Source organism: Lithobates pipiens, unplaced genomic scaffold (genome assembly GCF_037356315.1).
Source record: "Lithobates pipiens isolate NorthernLeopardFrog02 unplaced genomic scaffold, aLitPip1_a1.2 Scaffold_16, whole genome shotgun sequence".
NCBI lineage: Eukaryota > Metazoa > Chordata > Amphibia > Anura > Ranidae > Lithobates > Lithobates pipiens.
In genome coordinates, this window is record NW_027507748.1 from 59,036,022 (window position 1) to 59,061,668 (window position 25,647).

The window sequence follows — 25,647 nt, forward strand, 5'->3', positions numbered from 1 at the left end:
CATCGTTGCTCTCATTTTCTTTACATTTGTTACAAGCTGTCAGCAGAAAAAGTAAAGATTATGGATTAGGCGCCTAAACTGAACTTTATTTAGGGAGGCGATGACAAATTGTACAAACCATATGGAGATTAAATTTTCCACTACCCCGTCTGTCATTTTCCTTCTGGAAAGAAAAACAGCTTCCTCTGCGGAAATAAATCTCCCAAATCGCAGAGCCTGCAGCTAAAGAAGCCTTCACCAATGTAAGGCATGTCTGTAGCGGAGAGCGCAGACAGGAGGGAACGGCTGGATATTAAAGAGGCCCTGTCATCAACTTAAAAAAAAAATTGCTGGTAGAATCACAGAATTTTTTTTTTAATTAAAAATATTATATAATATTTAAAGTCTTTAAAAGCTTGACTGTTTTTTCCTTTCTATGAACGATTTGTATTGACTTGTAATGTGCATTTGAACTTGCTAGAAAATGTGACTACTCCAGGAAGAAGCAATTCCCTAGCGCAGCTCCCTCCCTGCACATCATAACCCTCTTCTCTTTTGGGAATGTCTAATTACTGCCTCTGCTGGCCCAGCTCCTCTGCCCCTCCCCTCCTAATCATAGGGTGAAAGCTCAAATGACAGCTCTGAGTCGGCCTGGTGCTGCTGACCTCACATCTTATATGGTGGGACCCATTAGAGGTGTGAAATGGAGTAGATGAGGAGCCATTGACTAAAACGGAAACTGAGGGTAGCGGGAGAACAGCGCCATAACCTTGGATACGAAAGCGGGACCTAGGCCTATTTGTTCTAGGGAAAGGCGTAAGAACTGCCAATTGACCCGGTCAAACACCTTTTCTGCGTCAAAGGACAAAGGGCATGCCTTCAGGTTATGGCGCTGAATGTAGGAGATAAGGTGGATGGTGTCAGTGGTGTTGTCCCTGGCCTGATCAGTGCACAGGAAAGAAAACATTATATGCACATAGAATCTTCTGGGAAGAGGGATGTTCAAGGGAATGATCTGGTGACAGGGTCTCTTTAAAATTCTTCAGATAGTGAACCAGCTTAAAAAAAATAAAAAACAGAGGTGGACTGGTGTATTGTTCTTAACCTCTTGGGGCCGGAACATGCATGCAAATATGTGGCCTCTCCGTAGGTGGGCCTCGGCGTGCATTAGTGTAATTACAGCTGTACCGAGAGCATGCACTCCTGCCCCAGTTACTGGTGGCTAATGGAAAGCCAATCACAGCGGTCACACGATCATTAACCCCTTAAAGGTCCAGGAGGCACCGGATCCAAGGGGGTTAAAACTGAACTCTTGCAGATCTAAAAATAAATGAATCCCATTATGTGCCTATTAAGAGGACACAATGTATTTTACATGAAACTAATGTAAATAATGTATTTTGCTATTTGCCCCTGTACAGCAGCAATCACACTGGGATAGGGAGGGGCCAGGCTTTGGGGCCAATCAGGTGTCTTGCATTCACACGTGCTGACAAGAAACAAGCGAATAGGAGGAGAGAGCGAGCAGAGAGGTGACCTTAATGGTCTACCCCTTCTCCTTTGCACAATGAAAGGTCAAGGGCAGGGAGGTGACCAATCTGCCTTTATTGACTCCAGCAAAGAAAAGTCAGGTCACCATAATGGCTGTGCTGTCTGGCAAAGCTCCGTAAACTTCTGGTTACCACATCTGTCTTGCAGCATAAGGTCCTCACTTTGAACTCCAACCTGGGCACTACCTGCATGGAGTTTGCATGCTCTGCCTGTGCTTGTGTTCCTCCCACACTCCAAAGACATGCTGGTAGGTAAGGTTAACCAGCTAATGTCTAAACAGCAGAGTCTGATGGCAAGGAGCCCGTGTTGTGCACACTTCTATGCCCATGTGCCATGATCTCTGCCACATTCTGGTGACCTTCCAGTGTGCAACATGAGTATTTCTGGACCCAGACTGATTTATTAATACTGCCAATACCAGAGGAGGGATCTATGATCAGCCACTCTGCGTAGCCTCAGGTGACCCCAAGTTAAGTATCCAAGTCATCATTCCCGTCTCTGGGCTCTGTTCAATTATTAACAGCCGAGCCTGGAACCAATGTCGTCACTCACCCTGAGGCTGCTGGCACAAGCCAAAGATAGAAATAAATGTTAAGTTACACAATGCCCAATGCTCATTTGTTTCTAAGGTCTAGTTGTCCTTTAACAATGATGGTGACCACTGCCACAAATATGACATCTGCCATCCTTCCCTAGGCGTGCCCCCTCTCTCGTGCTCCCAATTAGTGGCAATACTTTGCAAAAAGCTCATATCTTAACTTTTTCAGAAATTCACAAATTTCTCCCCTGGGACTCCGTGTCCCTAGATCTGTATAATGCCAAACAGGGAACAAGGTTAGGATTGGCTATAACAATGGTGGCCTCAAAGCAACTGACTTACTTTCTATAGTTTCTGATGAGCTTCTTCACATTAAGGACCAATATATAATACCAAGCTGCAGTAACAGGTTACATGTCTTTGTTGTACTGCTGTGTTCATTATTCATCATTTACCTTCACAATGCACTGTGCTGGGGCACTACCGTGTGTTGCAGCAAAATGTAGCAGAACATCCAATTTTTGGTCAATTGCGGTACGTTACACATCCCATTCAAATGAATAGGCTGCCTAAAGTAATGCACATTATCATGCAACATAACTCCCTTTATGTTGGTGCAGTTGAATAAAGACACCAGCCCATCCAGGTCAACGTGTGAGTATAATAATATATATATATATATATATATATATATATATATATATATATATATATATATATACACACATACACACACACACACACACACACACATTACATACAGTGTATATCACTATCGTTTTCAATATCCCTGGACATTATGTTCACTAAGAAACATCTCTAAAAGTTGTTTGAATTCATCTACACTCTCTCTGCTGACACCACCAACTGTGGAAGGGAGTTCGACATCCTTACTGTTCTAACAGTAAAAATCCCCATACACAATTTGTAGAGTAGCTCCAGTATCCCACCCCCAAAAATAATAAAAGTCAGCAGCTACAACTACTGTAGTTGCTGACTTTTAATATAATGATACTTACCTATCCGGGTATCCAGCGATGCTGGCACCTGAGCCGATTTGTCAATCAGCCTCGGGTGCAGACACCGGCATCTTAGGTAAGGGAAACCGGCAGTGTAGCCTGTTTCCTAGTGCACAAGCACGGGTTGTGTGTGTCCCAGAAGGCTGCGGGGGGGGTTAAAGATCACTGTGGCGATCTTAACCTGGAAGTGGAAGCAGGTACCGGTCCACCAGGTATCTCTGTTCCCCTCAAAAATGTGCCAAATGTGGCAGTGGAGGATGCACACAAGTGGAGCTTCTCCTTTTGTTTGGAGCTCCGCATAAGCCTGAACCACTTCTGATTTGACAGGTGGTGCTGCGGCATTATGTCACCTTCTCATTGCCTGTTTTAACGCCTACAAACCCACACCACCATGCCAGGGCGGTTGCAATGCTGCCCAATTCAGGTGTATCGGTTGTGTTCTGTGGATCGCAATGCTCGCCAAGTGCAACAGGGGAGTTAATCCTTGCCATGCCCTCAGAGCAAAACATCTTGCCTGTTGCGTGAGTTACACCCCCATCCACTGCTTTTGCAGCTTAAGGTGGAGAGATCGGGAGGAGGTAAAAACGCAGCTCCTGTTGTTCTCACACCTGTCCCCCCCAATCACAAATGTAAATGAGGCCTTACTCGAGTCAGGATCACAAGTCGACATTAGCCTAAGTAACATTTATCTGCAAGCAAAGCTACTCCAGGTGAGTAATAAGCAGTCCACCTACTAACCACCCATTATGAAGGTGCTAGGACAGCTTGTCTGTAAGCCACATCAACTGCTATCTCTCCTCTTGTCCTTCCTTTTTTTTTGTCTCTTGGGTATTCGCTGTTCTTGTTTAAATTTTGCAGGCGACTGTGCGGTTAGAGATTCTGCTGCAATCGATTGCAATGACCAGTGGCAGAAACATTACAAAGCTGCCCATGGAAATGCTCCCTCACCAGCTGATGCAGCGAGAGGTCAACTGCCCCACCACTAGTGATCAAGACCTTGGTAGAATTCAGGGACCATTTCAGCTGCTTTAGCTGGCGAGGGAGTGAATCCACAGGGACAAACAGGCAGCCTCTTTAGCGATTTTGTCACTAGCGCCCATCTGACATCAGGCCTAAAAGTAATTATTATTATTCTTCACGATTTATATAGCGCCAACAGTTTACGCAGCGCTTTACAATGTAGAGGGGGGACAGCACAATTACAGTACAATACAGAAGGGACAGGAGGGCCCTGCTCATAGAGCTTACATTCTAAAAGGGAGGGGGCGGTGGTACAAAAGGTAATAGATGCGGGGAATGATTTGATGGGGTTGTTAGGTGGGTGTGGGATAGGCTGCGATAAAGTAAACCCACTCCAATGCATACAACTATAAGAAATATGTGCAAATTTCACAAACCCTTTGCTGTGAATGGAAAGTGTCCAGGTTTTATGGTGTTATTAAATAATAAAAAAAAAACATAAGGAATTATAGGATTTCTCTTGGCAATTTCAACTATATGGAGATCCAGAATCTGTTTGAGCCCCTGGGATTGCCAGATTTGGAGCAACCGGATTATTTTACTGGGGAGATGACAAGAGAACAATATTTCTGAACAGAACGCAGACTCATAGGAAGCGGACGCCAATAACAAATTGATCTCCCGGTATATTGACAGAATACAGCAAACTATGTTTGGAAAGCAGGAGCTCAATTATATTTTACGAGGTGGATTAAGACGATTGTAGTCTCAATAATATGTTTTCCCCTCTTCTGCTCAGATTGTGCTAAAGAAAACATGCCTCTGACCACTTCCTACATTTGCTTCTGCTTAAACAAAAAAAAAAATTTGCAAGCGAGACTACATTTTTTACATATGACCAAACTGCGGAAAGCATGTGACCGTGCAAGGTCCCAAAAAGACAATCACCACAAATCATTTGATAAATGAGATGGCACCACATTGTGAAGCGGAAATATATTCAATTTTGATGTTGGATTCCTCAATAAATTCTCCCAGGTAGTTTCATTTATTTTTTTCAAATTTACAGTGCCTTAAAAAAGTATTCATACCCTTTGAAATTTCCCACATTTTATCACAGTACAACCAAAAGTGCAAATATATTTTATTGGGATTGTATGCGATAGGTCAACACAAAGTGGCACATAATTGTGAAGCGGAAGGAAAATGATAAATGGTTTTCCAATTTTTTTACAAATAAATATGTTAAAAAGTGTGGGGTGCATTTGTATTCAGCCCCCCTCAATACTTTGTAGAACCTTCTTTCTCTGCAATTACAGCTGCAAGTCTTTTTGGGTATGTCTCTACCAGCTTTGCACATCTAGAGAGTGGAATTGTTGCCCATTCTTCTTTGCAAAATAGCTCAAGCTCTGTCAGATTGGATGGAGAGCATCAGTAGACAGCAATTTTTGCCACAGATTCTTAACTGGATTTAGGTCTGGACCTTGACGGAGCCATTCTAACACATGAATATGCTTTGATCTAAACCATTCCATTGTAGCCCTGGCTGTATTGTTTAGGGTCATTGTCCAAATGGAATGTGAGCCTCCACCCCAGTCTGCAGAATCAAATAGGTTTTCTTCTAAGATTGTCCTGTATTTGGCTCCATCCATCTTCCCATCACGGTTGGGATGGTGTGTTCAGGGTGATGTGCAGCGTTAGTTTTCCGCCACACATAGGGTTTTGCTTTTAGGCCAACAAGCTCAATTTTGGTCTCATCTGACCAGAGCCCCTTCTTCCACAAGTTTGCTGTGTCCTTTACATGGCTTCTCGCAAACTGCAAATGGGACTTTGTCTTTCTTTCAACAATGGCTTTCTTCTTGCCACTCTTACATTAAAGGCCAGATTTGTGGAGTGCACAACCAATAGTTGTCCTGTGGACAGATTCTCCCACCTGAGCTGTGGATCTCTGCAGCTTCTTCGGATTTATCATGGGCCTCTTGGCTGTTTCTCTGATTTATGCTCTCCTTGCCTGTCAGTTTAGGTGGACAGCCATGTCTTGGTAGCCAGGGTTTGCAGTTCTGCCACACTCTTTCCATTTTTGGATGATGGATTGAAACGTGCTCTGTGATACGTTCAGTGCTTGGGATATTTTTTTTATTAAAAAAAAAACTGCTTTAAATTTCTCTCTGGCCTGTCTGGTATGTTCCTTGACCTTCATGATGCGGTTTGTTCACTAAGATTCTCCAACAAATCTCTGAGGTCTTCACAGAATAGCTGTATTTATACCAAGATTAAATTACACACAGGTGGACTCTATTTACTAAATAGGTGACTTCTGAAGGCAATTGGTTGCACTAGATTTTAGTTAGGGGTATCAGAGTAAAAGGGGCTGAATACAAATGCACGCCACACTTTTCAGATATTTATTTGTAAAAATTTGGAACCATTGATCATATTCCTTCCACTTCAAAATTATGGGCCACTTCGTGTTGGTCCGAAAATAATACATTTAGGTTTTTGGTTGTAACATGACAAAATGTGTAAAATTTCAAGGGGTATGAATACTTTTTCAAGGCACTGTATATTAGGCTGCAGAAAATACATATGCCTGTTATATTCCACGTAGGTAAAAAAAAAATTTACTTGATCCCAAAATTTTATGGAAAAAGACAACTATGTAAAAGTGCAACGAAAGACCATGGGGTTGGAAGAGTGCAAAATCTTGTGCAGCTGTGCATGGTAGCCAATAAGCTTCTAATTACCACTTGTTCAATTAAGCCATGACAAAAAAAAGAAAAACTGGAAGCTGATTGGTTACTATGCTGAGCTGCACCAGATTGTGCACTCTCCAGTTTTACTAAACCACCATGTTGGACCCTTGTGGTTGGAAGCAAGTGTCAGAGAAACACATTTGGAATTCAAAGAAGGCAGATCTGGTAGTTGGGCAACCCAAACCCAAAGTTATTAGAGGCCGATACATGAGTACATGCACTAAACTACGTCATATTTGGCATTGGTAAGCAATTCCACTGGGTTTTATTTAGTAATGGTGAAAGGCAATAACAAAAATTGACCAATCAGATATGACTCCCGGTTGCTTTGAATGAGGACTCCTTTACCACTTCAGTTGAGCTTCATTGATCTGCATAGATCAACATAGGCTCAACGCCGGGGCACACAAAGTTCCTCACCCCCGCTACACAATGGACACCAGCCCGCACCCATTTCAGCATGCTGATAGGAACAAGACCTTATTATGGTGTGCATCGGTTTGTGTAAAACAGTAGCGTACAGTAAACCAGAAATGTAATATATTGCAGCTGACCTGTCCATCAATGTGGTGGCTGAATTTATTTTCTTTCATAAGGCTCCCACCTCCCCTTTATTCTCACTTAGTGATCCTGCCACCAACACATATCCTGTCCTAGGGTGACAACGCTCACTCATTATATTGTATCTATGAATGAACAGCATGGTCACCCTAAGCTGTTTTGGCTACAACCACCTCCTTCTGTTCTCATCTCCATTAAGTAGAGTAGCCTTTCTCCACCTTTATCTCAAAAACAATTCAGGTCTTGAGGAATTCTTACTAAAACCAATATGGCATCAATGGCAAAAATGCCTCTTACATTGTTGGTCAGTAAAAAGAATGCAACCCTTGCAATGTTGGTCAACATTTCTCAAACACCTAAAAGATGTTGGAGTCATTGATTAGGACTATGGAGACAACATCAAACAGGAGGGACAATCCGTCATGACTCAAGGAACCCCTAGAAACCTTTGGAGGAACCCTGGTTGAGAATGGCTGACATCGAGGGAAGGTGTGCTGTGGTTCACAATAGATAGCTGGGAATGTTTTACATTGTTTGAGATATTTCTGTACACAGGAAGGTATAATGACCACAAATTTTTATCAGGACCAACAGGTCTTTTTTTGTACTTTCAGATTAATCTGAAAAATAAGAAAACAAGGGCAGCCATTACATATAAGGTTCTGTAACTTGCAATATATTAAATTTTGCTTTGGGGTTTAGACAGCCTTTATTGTAGTTTTTATTTTTATAGTGCTGAAAATAGAATCAGTGCTTTTCATATTGTACATTAACATCAGTCCCTGTCTTCAAGGAGCTTAAAATCTTGAAGTCCTATATTAAAAATAAGGTGCATCGTATAAAAGCACATTGAGCTATAGGAATAAAAAATAATATATAACTAAAAACAACATAATTCGACAACAAATAAAAAAAATGCATTTGGCAAGGGTGATCTTACCCTGGCTTCGTTCTGGTTGAAGATATCGCTGTCTTGCATACAAGCCACCAGGGAGGAGAAGGTGTAGTTAAAGTTTCTGAAGTGCATGTTGGTTGCCGATTGCCCCAAGCAGAAACAAGCTGCTTTCACTCGAAGTTCCAAGATGCGAGTGCGACTATACAGAGCAAAGCTTACAGTAAACTGTTTATAAGGGAACTGCTTCAACTCCGCCCCATGAAACTTTACAGCTTGCCTGCTATGGGGCAGCACATTCCTCTACTGAGTTCTACACGCTCTGCAAGTGAAGCCGGGGAGAGGACTAGCTGGAAAGAGCGTGACGTCACCATTACTCACTTTCTGTATGCTAATTAAGTTTGCCTGTTTTTTTTTTTTCTTCTTGCTTTGCAGGATGGAAAAACAGCTGAGGTTTGCATAGCAGCTGCTTTATCAAAACCTTTGGCTGCATAGTTTCCACTGCTAGTAATTCCATTCAGCACTCAGACTTACATGTTCTCACCACTTGAGCTGGGCAGCCGGTCTTAAGATGGAAAATGTTAATGCACAAGGCCCAAGCTGTATAGCAACAAACACTTATTATCTGACAGCGGTACTTAAGGCTTTGGGGGAGGAAAGGGAGCACACAGTTAATTAGACGTGTTGAACACAATTGGGACAGAGTAAAAAACGATGTACGATAACCCTACAAGGGTCAGCATTTATATGGTGGGCTGCTCCTGTATGCTTGCCAAGAACATTACAGCGCTACAGGATTAATGCTGATTTAAACCCAAAAACAAAAATAGAATATATATTGTAACTTAGCAGTCCTTAGATATGGTGACTGCATTGGAGTACATGCACATGGTCATATGAAAATACAACTAGTATGTAGAAACTTGCTGGCAAGATCCTGCGTTAAAATAACTCTTTATACATGTAATATTAGAGCAATCTTTTTAAATGCATTCAGTGTAAATTGCCTCCTGTTGCTAGGATGCAGGCCCTTTCTTAAAGTTAACACCTGACATCCTTGTGTTGCTAGGATACAGGGGTCTTCCGACACCTGGCATTCCTCTGTTGCTAGGCTGCAGGTGGCCTCTTCCACCTAGAGTCCTCTGTTAATAGGATACAAGCCGCTTCTGCAGCCTGCCGTCCCTCTGTTGCTAGGTCGCAAGTGGTTTCTGCTGCCTATTGTCCATCCGTCTGTTGCTGGGACGCAGGCGGCCTCTTCTAGCTAGAGTCCTCTGTTAATAGGATACAAGCCATTTCTGCAGCCTGTCGTCCCTCTGTTGCTAGGTCGCAAGTGGTTTCTGCTGCCTATTGTCCATCCATCTGTTGCTGGGACGCAGGTGGCCTCTACCACCTACAGTGCTCTAACGGTAGGATACAAGCAGTTTCTGACAACTACCGTCCCTCTGTTGCTAGGTCACAAGTGGCTTCTGCCACCTATTGTCCATCTGTCTGTTACTAGGACGCAAGTGGCTTCTGCTGCATATTGTCTGTCCATCTGTTGCTAGGACACAGGTGGTTTCTACCAGCTAGTATTGCTCTATAGCTCTATTGGTAGGATGCAAGCAGTTTCTGCTGCCTACCGTCCCTCTGTTGCTAGGTTGCAAGTGGCTTCTGCTGCCTAATGTCCGTCTGTCTGTTGCTAGGGCATAAACAGCTTCTGCTGCCTACTATTTCTTTGCTGTAAGGACACAGGCAGCTTCTGACACCTAGGATTAGTTTGTCCTTAGGACACAGGTGTCTCCAAAAGAAAGCATTTGCATTCAGCCCAAGTAAACGTTATAATAAACATTTATATCCATGCAGAGAAAAAAAAAAGAATAAAAAGAAGAAGAAATAATGATCTATTTTTATAATTTTTTACACCAGATACCATTTATATTGGGGACTTCTGACTCCAGCTGGCGGCCTGCCTTGGCTACCCCTGCCTTGTTTCTCCATCTGCAGGCATGATGTGGGGCCGCCCCTCTGACATCATGATGGATACCATTGCATGGTTTTAATCTTTGGCTGATATATAGCGATTGTATCCTGGGCATCATGTTAGTAAAAAAAACAAATAACAAAAAGATGACGCTGTTCAATACACGAATTTGGTGTTTTGACTGTACACGTATGCTTATTTCTAGTAGGTACCTTTTTTCTACATACTCTACACCCCTGAAGAAAGAATGTACTTCTGAAACGCCTCAGAGAACACTGTTTTCACTGGCCATTGTTGGACTTTTTTTTGATGTCAACAGATACTGTAGAGCACTATTCATGTATACAATTGTTCTTTTGCCTAACGTTATACCAGCCACAACCTGTTCTTAACCACTTGCCAAACACGCTATAGCCAAATGACAACTACAGCGCGGCCGGCTAGTTTTGGGAGGCCGTCACATGATGGCCTCCCGTGATCGTGCCCCTCACTCACCAATCAGTGCCTTTCTCATCAGTGTCACCTATCAGTGCCCCATACGTGTCCAAAAGTGCTACCTATTAGTGCCACCTCATCAGTGCCCATCAATGCAGCCTCATCAGCACACATCAGTGAAAGAGAAAAATTAACTGTTTGTGCAATTTTATAACAAACTATGATTTATTTATTTTTAAATTTTCGGTATTTATTCTTTATAAAAAATAAAAAAAATAGTGGCGATTAAATAACACCAAAAAAAAAAAAAAAACTGTGAAAAAAATTATACATTTTTTGTTTGGGTACAGCAGAGTTTCTCAACCAGTGTTCCATGGATCCCTAGGGTTCCTCCAGAAGTTGCTAGGGGTTTCTTGAGCAATGAGCAATTTCTGTATCTCAGAGAAGTTCCCACTGACACCAATGATCTTTATAGCTATCTGTATAGGGGTAATTCTTCCCAGTGACCATGAGTATATGGACCACTATTCCCACTGACCATCTCACTATCATACAGGTGTAGTTAAAGTCATGTTTAGTAGGGGTTCCCTGGGATGGGAAATTACTTCAAGGTTCCCCTGTGTTGAAAAGGTTGAGAAAGGCTGGGGTACAGCATAGCATGACCATGCAACTGTCATTCAAAGTGTGACACTGATGAAAGCTGAAAACTGGCATGGGCAGGAAGGGGGTAAAAGTGCCCAGTAGGCAAGAGGGTAATAAAAATTGAGATTCAACTGTTTTGTTGTGTCACAATGCAAATTGGCATTGACATTAAACCTTTAAAACTAATAACAAAGACAAAAAAAAAAAAAAAACACAACTTTGGGACTTTACAGGTATATATATATATATATATATATAGTTATTCGCGTTAAAGATTAAATGTCAACGCCAATTTGCATTGTGACACAACAAAATCTTTTGGCACCAGCAGGCACATTATATGTAAATGAAAAGGAAAAGACAAGGAGTACACATTTGTATCCGGGATAAGAGGAAAAGGACACAAGTTCCTGGATCTCGTTAACACAAAATAAGCTCCTCAATGTATTTTCCCTGCTGATTTTGTAAATGGACGATGCAGTCACAAAATCCACGTTTCTGGGGAAAGAACTGCATGGAACACACAAGGGAGGTATGAATTCCTAAACAGGAAGTCCAGATTTAAAGGTTTGCTCCCCCTGGATGTGGAAACAAGTGCTGAATTACTGAACACACATTACTAATGTGTTTATTACACGGACGCTCTAGGAAATTGCAAAGCTCAAAAGGAAAAATAAGATGTAAGAGGGAGCAGTAATTACAGTTGTTCAATCATCATCCCCCCTCCCAAATCCGAGCAGAGATTTAACTATTCCCAGCACAGACTGGGCGTCACCACTACGTGTACTGAGCTGTTATGTATTCTTTCCTTTTAAAGTGAACCTGTCGGGATTAAAGTATGGGAGCTGCTTCATTTTTGGCTGGAGATGGGCTTTAAAACTCATGTGCGTGTTCCTGTCACTTTGAATAGATTTTTTTTAGCCAAGCTGGCGCAAAGAAATAACTTCCATGTCGCCGTTGTATCATGCTGTGGTAGCAGTAAGTGGCCCCGTGTTCCACTGCAGTACGGACGACTTCCCATCTGTTGCTGAAACACATTTAAGGTTGCCCTGAATGGCTCCCAGCCACTCAGGAGAAGCCTTCTATTTTTATTAGTGAATACTGATTGGCCAAGATGGAGCGATGGGATTATGTTGTCAAGATCTACACCTCCACCAATCAAAGGAAGTCTTGTATTCATTGAAAAAAAACAAAGCTTCTCCTGCGGTGGCAGCTGGTGCACCATATTTTTGGCGAGAATCAGTCCGTCGGACATTTATGATCATGTGTAGGATAATCCAATCATTTTCCTTTAAAAAAATTCAGACGACCTATAAATAGACATGTTTCAAATCTGTCCGACAGACTCAATTCCTATCGGGAAAACCGTTCGTCTGTATGCTGGTCCGACGGACCAAATACAACGCAAGGGAAGCTATTGGCTACTGGCTATTGAACTTCCTTTCCTAGTCCCGTCTTACGTCATCACGTTCAAAATGAACGGACTTTCGAATGGACTTTAGTCCATTCGTGTGGGGGCAAGTCCATTCGGAAGTCTGTCAGAAGTCTGTTGAAAGTCCATCGGGAAGACCGTCGGAAACCTTTTCTGATGGAAAGTCCGGTCGTGTGTATGCGGCATAAGGCCTCCCAGTCAAAACGTGTACGTTTTTTATCCTGTACTTACCCTGTAGAAACTAAACATTATCGTATTTGGATGATAGTGAGTGGCAGAGGAGGACACCCAAATCAATGCTGCCGCATTAAGAGAATGAGTAAGCTTTTTTGAAACACCATTGAGGTGGGGAGGATGATGGAAAGAATATGTCGCGGCACGCCATGGATTAGTTTGAAAATATTTGTTTAAGCCGGTGATCTCCTAACTGCTGCCCATGGTGCCCGTTGCTTGTCTTTATCCTGCCATTGGGGCACCATCCCATCCACTGACACCAATGATGGGGCACCATTCCATCCACTGACCAACAATGATGGGGCACTATTCCTCCCACTGATACAATGCGTCACTATTCCTCCTATTAAAACCAATGATGGGGCATTGTTTCTACTCCCACTGGCCATAATCTGCGCCCCCCCAAAAAAAGCCTGAAGGACAGTAAACTGGCCCTTTATTTAGAAAGTTTGGAGACACCCTTTGTTTAAGCAATCACATAATATTTAAGTGCAACATTTTGTAATCATGTAGCACCCTTTTTTTATGCCGGATGAAGGTGTTGTGTGCATTCCAAGAACTTTGCACTTACACATTGAAACTCACTACTGTCACTGATAATGGTCGCGTACCCTCCTACACACAGCTTCAGCAATTTGAAGCTTCTCAGGCAGACATCTTTTGTGATGGCAGAGCCAGTACAGGACCTACTACATGAAGCCTTCTAGAAGTGTCAGTGCCCATTTACACTAAAGTGATCCACTACAGTGCGTCAACTTGCACTTTGGCATGTGTTAATATGCATTGCATTAAGGCAATAGCCACAGGACTTCCCTGCTAAAGAGGGCCAATAATTTATGCACAGTGCGGTGAAAAAAAGTATTTGATCCCCTGCTGATTTTGCACATTTGCACACTGACAAGGAAATGATCAGTCTATAATTTTAATGGTAGGTTTATTTTTAACAGTTAGAGAAAGAACAAAAAAAATATCCAAAGTTAAAAATCGATTTGCATTTTAATGAGTGAAATAAGTATCTGATCCCCCATCAATCAGCAAGATTTCTGGCTTTCAGGTATCTTCTATACAGGTAACAAGCTGAGATTAGGAGCATTATCTTAAAAGGAGTGCTCCTAATCTCTGCTTGTTACCTGTATAAAAGACACCTGTCCACAGAAGCAATCTATCTGATTCCAATCTCTCCACCATGGCCAAGACCAAAGAGCCGTCCAATTATGTCAGGGATGAGATTGGAAACCTACACAAGGCTGGAATGGACTACAAGACCACCGCCAAGCAGCTTGGTGAGAGGGTGACAACAGTTGATGCAATTATTTGCAAATGGAAGAAACACAAAATAACTGTTAATCTCCCTTGGCTGGGGCTCCAAGCAAGATCTCACCTCGGGGAGTTTCAAGGATCCTGAGAACGGTCAGGAATCAGCGCAGAACTACACAGGAGAATCTTGTCAATGATCTCAAGGCAGCTGGGACCATAGTCACCAAGAAAACACACTACATCATGAAGGACTGAAATCCTGCAGCATCCGCAAGGTCCCCCTGCTCAAAAAAGCACATGTACAGGCCCATCTGAAGTCTGCTAATGAACATCTGAATGATTTAATGGAGAACTGGGTGAAAATATTGTGGTCAGATAAGACCAAAATCAAGCTCTTTGGCATCAACTCAACTCACCGTATTTGGAGGAGGACGAATGCTGCCTATGACCCCCAAGAACACCATCCCCGCTATCAAACATGGAGGTGGAAACATTATGCTTTGGGGTGTTTTTATGCTAAGGGGACATCTGCATCAAAGGGATGGTGGAGAGGAGGTGAGAGAGAGCGAGGGGGGTGAGAGAGAGCGAGGGGGGTGAGAGAAAGCGAGGGGGGTGAGAGAAAGCGAGGGGGGTGAGAGAAAGCGAGAGGGGGTGAGAGAAAGCGAGAGGGGGTGAGAGAAAGCGAGAGGGGGTGAGAGAAAGCGAGAGGGGGTGAGAGAAAGCGAGAGGGGGTGAGAGAAAGCGAGGGGGTGAGAAAGCGAGGGGGGTGAGAGAAAGCGAGGGGGGTGAAAGAGCGGGTGAGAGAGAAGATGAGAGAGAGAGAGGGGGGAATGAGAGAGGGGAGAGAAGGGGTGAGAGAGGGGGTGGGGGGGAGAGAGAGAGAGAGAGAGAGAGAGAGAGAGGGGAGAGAGAGAGAGAGAGGGGAGAGAGAGAGAGAGAGAGGGGAGAGAGAGAGGGGAGAGAGAGAGGGGAGAGAGAGAGAGAGAGGGGAGAGAGAGAGAGAGAGAGAGAGAGAGAGAGAGAGAGAGAGAGAGAGAGAGAGAGAGAGAGAGAGAGAGAGAGAGAGAGAGAGAGGGATAAGAGGGAGGATACTATACCAAGAGGTTCTCCCATCTCCTCTCCCAAAAAGAAAACTACACAGGACTCTCACCTTTCCCCAGCCCGCCAGCTCCTTTTTATCAGCTCTGCCGAGGCATGATCACAGCCCAGGACTCCGACCAGCTCTGCCAAGTGAGCTACTTGCGGGATCAGAGGCTGCAGCCACCGCCCCCGGCTTTAACTTTGCTTCCATCACCGAATGGTCAGTCTGCAGCTGCCCCTGGTGTCATCCCTCTGGCGATTGTCACCCAGGTCTGCACCCCCATAGCAACGCTACTGCTCAAAAATTTAAAGGCTCAACCAAAATACTTCCATATACTCACTGATCTCTCCCATTTGCTGATGGCATTTTAACAGCAAGCTCACCATTATAGGTTCAAGGAATAGATCCGGATAAAGAGAAGTTAAGGTTGATTCAATATATCATGACATATAGCGATATCATATGAATTGCAATATTAATTTATAAGTAATCTGGTCATATAGCATCATTAAGGTTCATTATATTATCTATGAAAACCAAGCACTCTCACATGTAATGTCCAGAGCAATAAAGCCTAAAGCATGCTGAGACAAGGCGACTCATGAAGTTAGTAATCAATTAGGCAATACCCTATTGCACCCAGAGTCTCTTAAGCAAGGAATACTTGGCACTTTTTTTTTAGGTGAATGGATAGAGGTACAATGCACCCCATACTTATATTCGCATAGGGGTGGCTGGGATCTGGGGGCCCCCTTGTTAAAAGGGGGCTTCCATATTCCGAGAAGAACCGGAGGATGAAGTAATCACCTGAAGGAGAAGAAATTGGAAAGAAGTAGAGACACCGGAGCAGCTTAAATAAACGACTGTCGAAAACCTGTGTACCGTTTTATTTTTGACACTTTTTTTTAGGTGAATGGGTATGGGGTACAATGTACCCTATACTTATTCAAATAGGGTGGGGAAGGGCTGGGATCTGGGGGTCCCCCTTGTTAAAGAAGCCTTTCATATTCCAATAAGCCCCCCACCTGCAGACCCCTACAACCACCTCCCAGGGTTGTCGGGAAGAGGCCCTTGTCCCCATTAACAAGGTGCTTTGGGGTGGGGGGCCCATACCAGACTCATATGGTCTTGGAGGGAGAACTCTACAGCATTTCTTTTTAATTTTTCCATGGGGTTCCCCTTCAAGATCCTCAGAGCACAAATCGCATTCCAAAGTCAGATCAGTTAAGACGATGATCTGACTTTAATGATATTCAATGGGTTGAAGTAGGATCGAAGTCGGACCAAAGTAGTAGTAGTTAAGACTGCTCTCATAGGGAACCAGTGATTTATACACGTCATGTGACGTGCTCCCAAAAATAAAAAGGTAGAAAAAAAGTGTCATTACTTTTCTTCTGTTGACATGGCTACATACTAAAGAACATTTGTATTTATTGTTCTGCTTTGTCACCTCCAGGAAGTTCACAGAAGGTTTCCCCTTGTATGCTGCCTTTGTTTAGAACAGACTTTCTACCTTTACTGTAGCCGTTTTCCTCCTAGCAACATTCAATAAACTATGACTGAGTCTCACGATATTTGTACTGAAGCACGTTCGTTTTGTCTGGACATCTGCACAGACCTGATGGAATGAAAAGACTACAGTGAGAGGAAAAGATACTAAACATGATGAAGTAAAAATGAGATGAAAACACATGAAATTCAGCGAAAAAACTAAAAACAAGAATAGAACGTTTCCACCCCACAAATAAAATGAAGATCATTGACAACCATTTTGAACCCTTATAGGGAACCTGTGCATTGCTCTTGCAGGACAAAGCAAAAGGCTCCCTTTAATGATGGCCACACCAGGAGCATATATTCACCTTTCCTTTGGTCCCCCAGTCACTTTCTCTTCCACGTATAGGAAAATATTCAGCTCACTCTCCCACCAAATCCATTTAGCCACCAGAGGTGATAAATAAAATTAGTGACATTAATGGAGGTGCCAACATTTATGGAACACAATAACTCCGCTGGAGGGATTGCCACATCATAACCATCTGTGTTGATGGGCGAATCAAGCAATTTTCTTTCCTGCAACCCGTGGTTACAGGAAAGACTATCGATCCATCTATGGCCAGATTTAGGTATCAAATTGCTGGGACTTTCAACCCGGCTTCCAAAACATGTGTCCCTGGACATCAAAAACAATGGCTAGCGGATCTAAACTATAGAGCTCAGGTGCCCAACCTGCAGCAATTGTCATTTACTGTGTTGCCCCTGGGCCACTAATTTTAAGGCGGCAGGCTGTAGTAAAATTTAGCAGTCTCATGTATCATGTCCCCATTTTCTAACCATTTCTTGCTGCAAGCTTAGGTCAGCCAAACATGGTTTGAATCTTGGTCGGTTCAGCAGGAACGGTGATATCGATCAATTTGGGTACAACCAGCCTGAAAGATTATCGCTAGCAGCTGATATAGCCACTAGCAATATTTACTGTCTTTTCCCGGTGGAGCAGACAATTGTTCAGCAGGAGGGATTCCTCTGCCAGCACTGTCTGTGTTGATGGGGGAATCGTGTGAATTTCTTTCCTGCAACCCCTGGTTGAGAGCGCTGATCAGGACCCAGTTGGCTGGTGGTTTTCCCAGCATGCTCCTCTCAACAGAAGCCAGCCAAACGGCCAGCTTCTGTCTTACAGGCTGCCTTATGCCGTGTGCACACGACCGGACTTTGATGAACTGAATTCCGTCTGACTTTGACAGACTTCCGTCGAATCGGACTTGTCTACACACAATCACACCAAAGTCCAACGGATTCGACCGCGATGACATACGACCAGACTAGAATAAGGAAGTTCATAGCCAGTAGCCAATAGCTGCCCTAGCGTCGGTTTTCATCCATCGGACTAGCATACAGACAAACGGATATTTGAGTCCATCGGAAAGATTTGAAACATGTTCTAAATCTAAAGTCCGTCTGTTTTTTCGACAGCAAAGGTCCGATGAAACCCACACACGGTCGAATTGTCCAACGGATTCACTCCGTTGGACCTTTCCTGCTGAAAAGTTCGGCCATGTGTACACGGCATTACACACAGACCAAATGTTGGACGATTTTTATTGAACTGGCCGATGTTGTCCGGCATTTGGCCCTTGTTTATGAGGCTTTAGTCTCCAACCAAACCATTATGTCTGCAGTGTCTGTCACCTGTATCGTGTGTACATGTCCGATTATGTGTGACCATTGATGTCAGGTGAGCCAACAGAGGTCCCTATATCTGTTGGTTATCACGGTCTCTTAACTTTTAGCCTCGACTTCCTTTCTCCACATTGTTGCAGCTGGCACTGCACACTGGACTATTGACAATACACAGTAATTACTGTTTTCTTGAATTTGATGTTGTGAGATCATTGTGATAAAACACTTTTGAATACATCACCACAAACTGACCAATATATAATTATATAAATTGTCCTTATACCCCTTTTTTGTTATACGATTATGGCTATGTGTCCCATATGTTGTATTAGGAAGTAAAATAAAGTCTACAAAACGCATCAAATGAATTCCATCCCTACTCTGCTATGATTTTCAGTTACAAAGTTATTAGAACATACCGTAACATCTTGAGAACAATACAACATCCTAATGACCAATGGATGGTAACGGGTAATGATATGGGCTGGATATGATTATATATGTGATCTATACATCTTCATTGCTGTATAAATGACTGTGATTTAGTCTTTATATGTGCTTTTAACAGCTTTCTAATTAACAATACTGTTTCTTAAAGTGGACCTTTCCCTAAATTTCACATCATCATGCATCTCTATATGCTGATGTGAAATTGTCTATTTTTTGCTGCTTTAGTTGCCCTTTTTCTCTTGCACTTCTTGGTGTCAAGGAAGGCAGTGGTGACGTAGCCTTGGCTGCACAGAGGCTCCCTGGGAAGGCAATGTCACCATTTTCTTCAGGGAAATCCCATATCTAGACTAGGAGATCTTGCAGTATTGTCATTCGCTTAATCATGTGCACGGTTGACATACAAAATTACATTAATTTGCTAGGGAAAAAAAACCACCTCAAAAGATCTCAAGGTAGGCTTTTTTCCCCCAACAGATGTTCTATGGTGCATGCATGCGATGAAGTGCGTGATGTCGTCACAGACACGGTGGCATGGGACCCAGGCAACAGAGAAGTAGGACAAAAATAGGCAAGAAAAAAGAAAAAGTCGCAAGGATATAGACAGCTCCAATTATTTATTTCCTCCCTATTTAGGTATACAGGTTTATATGGAGTAGGGACATGTACTTTGCATGACACATATAAGGTCCCGTATAACAAAACACATTTCCCATTTCACTCACAATTTCATTTTTGGGATGTGGTGTCCATAAAGACTTCCAGTCTTCACGTTATCAGGATATTACAAAAGCTACACTTGGTTCTTCACACGTGCAAAGAAAGCGTATGAACCTGAACTGGAGGGAAGAGGTCTGTTTACTCGTGCCAGAATATGTAAGCAGCGCATTAAAACCACATGCCCAGATCCATAGACCAGAACAAACCTGAACAACCACAATAAAACCTGATGAAATTGGCTGTAACGAGTCGCATTGTTACCTAATTGTTATTTCGCAGAATCATCAGGCCTGGGGGAGAATTGTGTTTTATACATTATACTCACCAGGGAAACCAGACATCTACACTGAAAGCTCAGGAGAAGCGTGAGGAGCAATATACACTATATTGTTAAAATTATTGGGACACCTGTCTTTATACACATATCAACTTTAATGGCATCCCAGTCTTAGCCCGTAGGATTCAATATTGAATTGGCCCACCCTTTGCAGCTATAACAGCTTCAACTTTTCTGGGAAGGCCGTCCACAAGGTTTAGGAGTGTGTCTATGGGAATGTTTCACCATTCAAGAAGCGCATTTGTGAGGTCAGGCACTGATGTTTGACGAGAAGGCCCGCATTCTCCGCTCTAATTCATCCCAAAAGTGTTCAATCATGTTTAGGCCAAATCAAGTTCCTCCACCCCAAACTCGCTCACCCATGTCTTTAACCACTTGCCGACCGCTGTCAGCATATATACGTTGGCAGAATGGCGCGGCTGGGCCTGCCGCGAGCTTTGTGACAGTGTCCACGGATACCCGCGATCGTGTCGCGAAGCTGAAGAACGGGGAGGTGCCGATGTAAACAGCATTAGCAAGGTCCATAAAGACATGGATGAGCGAGTTTGGGGTGGAGGAACTTGACTGGCCTGCACAGATTCCTGACAGAAGCCTTTGGGATAAATTAGAGTGGACACTGTGAGCCAGGCCTCCTCGTCCATATCAGTGCCTGACCTCACAAATGCGCTTCTGGAAGAATGGTCAAACTTTCCCATAGACACACTCCTAAACCTTGTGGACAGCCTTCCCAGAAGAGTTGAAGCTGTTATTGCTGCAAAAAGTCGGCCAACTTAATATTAAACCTTATGGACTAAGACTGGGATGCCATTAAAGTTCATGTGCGCTAGTGGTGGAACTACCAGGGTCCTAGCAGTTGCACTTGTGACTGGGCCCTGGCATTCCACCACTGTCGGGGCCCCAGCAGGGTAGCTAGTCCCACGGCTTTGAGCGGAGAGCGTATGTTTCATACAGTTGACAGTTCTCCCTGCTCCTCCTTCCTTCCTCTCTCGCACAGGATGACACAGCCGATCTGCTCCTTTCCCCCCCCTATCCTCAGTACACATAAGGGAGAGTGGCTGAGGGAGAAGCCTGTGTCATCCCGTGAGAGACAGGAGGGAGGGAGGATGGAGAACTGTCGGCTCTGAGCCATACGAGAGATTCGTTCTCCGCTCAGAGCCCTGCTGAGGAGGCAGGCAGCATTGATGAGCAAAGATCTGTGGCACGGATAGGCGGCATGGTACTGATGGGCAATGATGAGCACTGGTAGGTGGCACCGATAGGCAGCACTGATGGGCAATGGTCTGTGGCATGGATAGGCGGCGCAGCACTGATGGGCATTAATGAGCACTGATAGGTGTCCCTGATTGGCTGCACTGATAGGCACTGATAAGTGGCGCTGCAAGGCAGCATTAATGAGCACTGATAGGAGGAATTGCTGGGCATTGAGCACTGATATGCGGAATTGCTGGGCATTGAGCACTGATATGCGGAATTGCTGGGCATTGAGCACTGATAAGCAGCACTGATAGGTGGCACTGATGGATGCCGATAGGGACATTGATGGGCACTGGTAGGAAGCATCAATGGGCTTAGATAAAGGAAAATGTGTGTGTGCGAAACACGTTAGCCGTTCCTCCCTTGCTTGTGCTCCTCATGTTCTTCATGGTTTTATGTGAAAAAAGGCATTTGGATATCAGTTTGGTGTGCAGCCATCCAGACTTTCCTTTCATTATTGATGGGCACTGATAGGCGATATGTATGAGCACTGATAGGTGGTACTGATAAGCAGCATTGATGAGCAATGATTGGCAGCACTGAAACGCGGCACTGATAGGCAGCATTGATGGACACTAATAGGTGGCATTGATGAGAACTGATAGGCAGCACTTATTATAAGTGTAAACAATTTACTGACATTATTGACAGTTGACGCCTCTCCTTTCCTTACACAGACACAGCATGGGAGGAAAGGGCTGCCGATACCCAGCAAGTCTGTTTACATGTGATCAGCTAATCACATGGTAAAGGGCCACCATGATTGCGCTGGATGCATGTCCAAGGGGGCATGAGAGGTAGAGTTCTGGGAGGATATCCATGGACACCCTCCCAAAATTTGAAGCCCCAGGGGCCCCATCATGGTTTCTTGCACCGGGGCCCTGAAGGTTCTAGTTCCGCCCCTGAAGTGCATTTAGAGGCAGGCATCCCAATACTTTTGACAATATAGTGTATATATTAGAACTCATACGGCACAAGTAAAAGACACAACTAAAGTAGTACTAAGGGCAGAATAACCGACCTCCATAACATATATGCTAGGGATACAAAAAAAAAAAAAAAAAAAAAGCAGAATGTTCGCAAGTTACGCAAATGTTTTGACCAAAACACAAATGTATCTTACCTGACCCACTGATCTGGAAAATCCCGACTTGGGGTAAAATAACACACGTCAGTAAATATTTACCTATAGATCTCTGAAGGTGATAAGGAGGATTATATTTTCCAGTAAAGCACGCGGCATTTCATGTAAATTCTTACTATTGTGAACACAGAAAAGTAACAAGTCATCGGAATGCGTGCCAAACTTGTCTGGAAAGTGATCCTGTCTGGACTTTGAACTATACTAAATCTGGCCATACATGGGGTGAACTTCAGCCCGTCCCTAGTGAACTTCAAAAAATGGCTCCATGGAAGGCCTCACTGGCACCCTCCGCACGGCATCCTTTAACTGAAAAATCCAAAGAACCAGACGCAAACTTGATGGTCGAACAGATGCAGGCACTGTTCAGGAATTTTCACAGCATGTGGCACAAACAAAGAAGAAGAGCGCCCAGGTTTAGTGCATTACCATCAACATTTTTATAGAATGAGCACACTCTCACAAGAGCCAAAAGGTATCACCTTTGTACAAAAACCCAGAAAACAAAATGGGATTCCAGATGATGGAACTCACATGAATCAAAATATTCGCTGACGGGTTTCGAGGGACATGCCTTCTTCTTCAGAGCAAATACAACCAGTTGTGGCAGCTGTCAGAATACAGCAGCAGCAGGAGAGTCCTCCATCCACACTGCTTGACATAGATGGAGGAATCAATAACATTTGAACAAAAAAAAAATCTATTGGATTGGAATAAAGGTGGAGAGGCATGTAGATTATGTCATAATTTCCACCACAATCAGAGGAAACCTTGTATTCACTGATAAAAATACAAGTCTTCCTCTGAATGGCTGAGGAGCAATAAGCCCAGGTTCCAGTAGCATGTGGGAAGTCTCCCGTACTGCTAAAGGAACACAGCGTTGCTGCTCCAAATCACATGGTATAGAAGTACCGTGAAATCTGCTTGCAATGCATTTTTTAACCACTTAGAGACTGGAAGGAATTTCCCTCTGTAATGACCAGTTTTTTGCGATACGGCACGGCGTCGCTTTTTACTGACAAGTGTGCGGTCGTGCGACACTGTACGCAAACAAATTTGATGTCCTTTTTTTTCCCCACAAATAGAGCTTTCTTTTGGTGGTATTTGATCACCTCTGCGTTTTTAATTTTTTGCGCTTTAAACAAAAAAAGAGCACCAATTTTGAAAAAAACTAAATATTTTTTACTTTTTGCTATAATAAATATTCCCAAAATGTAAAAAAGGTTAGGCCAATATGTATTCTTCGACTTATTTTTCATAGAAAAAAATAAAAATAAACTGCAATAAGCGTATACTGATTGGTTTGCACAAAAGTTATAGCGTCTACAAAATAGGGGATAGATTTTTATTATTTTTTACTAGTAATGCCGGCGATCTGGGATTTTTAGCGGGACTGCGACATTGCAGCAGACAGATTGGACACTTTTGACACTTTATGGAACCATTGACATTTATACAGCGATCAGAGCTAAAAATAGCCACTGATTACTGTATAAATATCACTGTCAGGGAAGGGGTTAACACTAGGGGACGATCAAGGGGTTAAGTGTTCCCAAAGGAGGTGTTTCTAACTGGGGGGGTGGGGTTGTACTGACAGGGAGTAGAAAAAGATTGCGGTTCCTGATCCCCTGGAACAGCAGATCTCTCTCTCTATGTCCCTTACAGAACGGGGATCTGTTTGTTTACATTGACAGATTTCAGTTCTGGCTCTCGAGGAGCGATCGCGGGTTGTCAAGGGATGCGCTGCTTATAGCCCTTAAAGCGGCCGCCAAACAGCTACGATGATTTGCACAGGGGAGCCAACATACCGCCATCTAACAACAGCGGCTGGTCAGAAAGTAGTTAAAGTGAATGCACTACTTTTGCTGCGATCCAGTGCGATTCAAAATGAATGGGCTCAAATTGCACAGCTCTGCACCGCATGTGAATTGCATGGGAGTGTGCTGTATGTTCCTGAGCGATTCCCGGTGTGAACTGACTTTAGTAATGGAGATAGTTAATTTGGGCCAGCTTGGGTATGACAAACTGAGGCCGCGTACACACGGGCGGATTGTCTGCCCAACTTAGTCCGCTGAACCGTGTTTCAGCGGACAATCCGCTCGTGTGTGGACTTCAGCGGACTTTTTCAGCGGACAGTCTGACGGACTTTGTCTTTCGGAATTTCCGTAATTTTGTCCGCTGAAACTTGGTTTTGTCCGTCCAAACTTGGTTTCAGCGGACAGTCCGCTCGTGTGTAGGCAAGTTGGACGGACTAAGTATGGCGCATGCTCAGAAAGAATTTACACGGCCGAAGGTTGCATTGCAGTGTATTGGACGTCGTTTTTCTAGTCCCGTCGTACGTGCTGTACACGTCATCGCGCAAGTTTTCAGCGGACTGTCTGTTCATCGTGTGTGGTCAAGTCCGTTCATTCAAAATTTGAACGGACTGTCTGTCGGATTGTCTGACGAACTTAGTTGGGCAGACAGTCCGCCCGTGTGTACGCGGCCTAAGGTAAGAGGAAACATGGACTTCAGCTTTCAGTAGAGAGAACTCCATGGGATTGATTTACTAAAGGCAAATCCACTCGGCACTACAAGTGCACTGGAAAGTCACTGAAAGCTCACTTGGAAGTGCAGTCGCTGTAGATCTGAGGGGAAGATCTGAAATGAGGGGAAGCTCTGCTGATTTTATTATCCAATCATGTGCAAGCTAAACTGCTGTTTTTTATGTTCCTTGCATGTCCCCCTCGGATCTACAGCGACTGCACTTCCAAGTGGACTTGTAGTGCAAAGTGGATTTGCCTTCAGTAAATAAAGCCCAGTGTGTTACTGTTATGAATCCCTCTCTAGGGTTTATTTTCAAGCACCTTGCATTGGCATGTGTTTAGAAAATATAAGATATTGCCGAGAGCGAATTGATGAACGCATTTCAACATGCTTCTGAAGTGTGGCATTTTTCAATGGCTCCACACAAATTGACTTGAATGGCAGTTTGCGGGTCAAAAGTTGCTGGCTAGCTGGTAAGGTCCCGCTCACATCTCACCTTTTGGGATGGTGGGCAGAATTGCCACGATTCTGTCCACGATCCCCAATCCTGTGGCAATCTGTGCAAAACTCGCAATGTGGGTGTTGGGTGCCATTCTTCATTCGCCGTTTTGCCACGCGACAGAATTGCAGTAAAAAGCGGTATTAAAAAATCACGTAAAGCTTGTCATACAAAAAACGAGCAGGAGCTTCTTTTGGGCAACAACAGGGCAGCTCACTAAAGTACAATTAAAAAGAAAAACACTGCGCTGTG

The 25,647-nt window shown here is 43.7% G+C and overlaps 1 protein-coding gene across 2 annotated transcripts in view; it reads right to left on the bottom strand.

Moving 5' to 3' along the window:
* Positions 1-25,647, bottom strand: part of RCAN1 (regulator of calcineurin 1) — a 132,508-nt gene that overhangs the window by 12,473 nt on the left and 94,388 nt on the right. Inside the window, exon 1 of one of the 2 annotated variants that reach the window (XM_077479938.1) lies at positions 8,302-8,527. The exons of the other annotated variant lie outside the window; for it this stretch is intronic. Within the exon in view, the coding sequence (XP_077336064.1) occupies positions 8,302-8,388 (87 nt within the window). The 5' untranslated portion in view covers positions 8,389-8,527. Of the gene's footprint in view, positions 1-8,301; positions 8,528-25,647 lie in introns of those variants that run through there. 2 annotated transcript variants of the gene reach the window in all.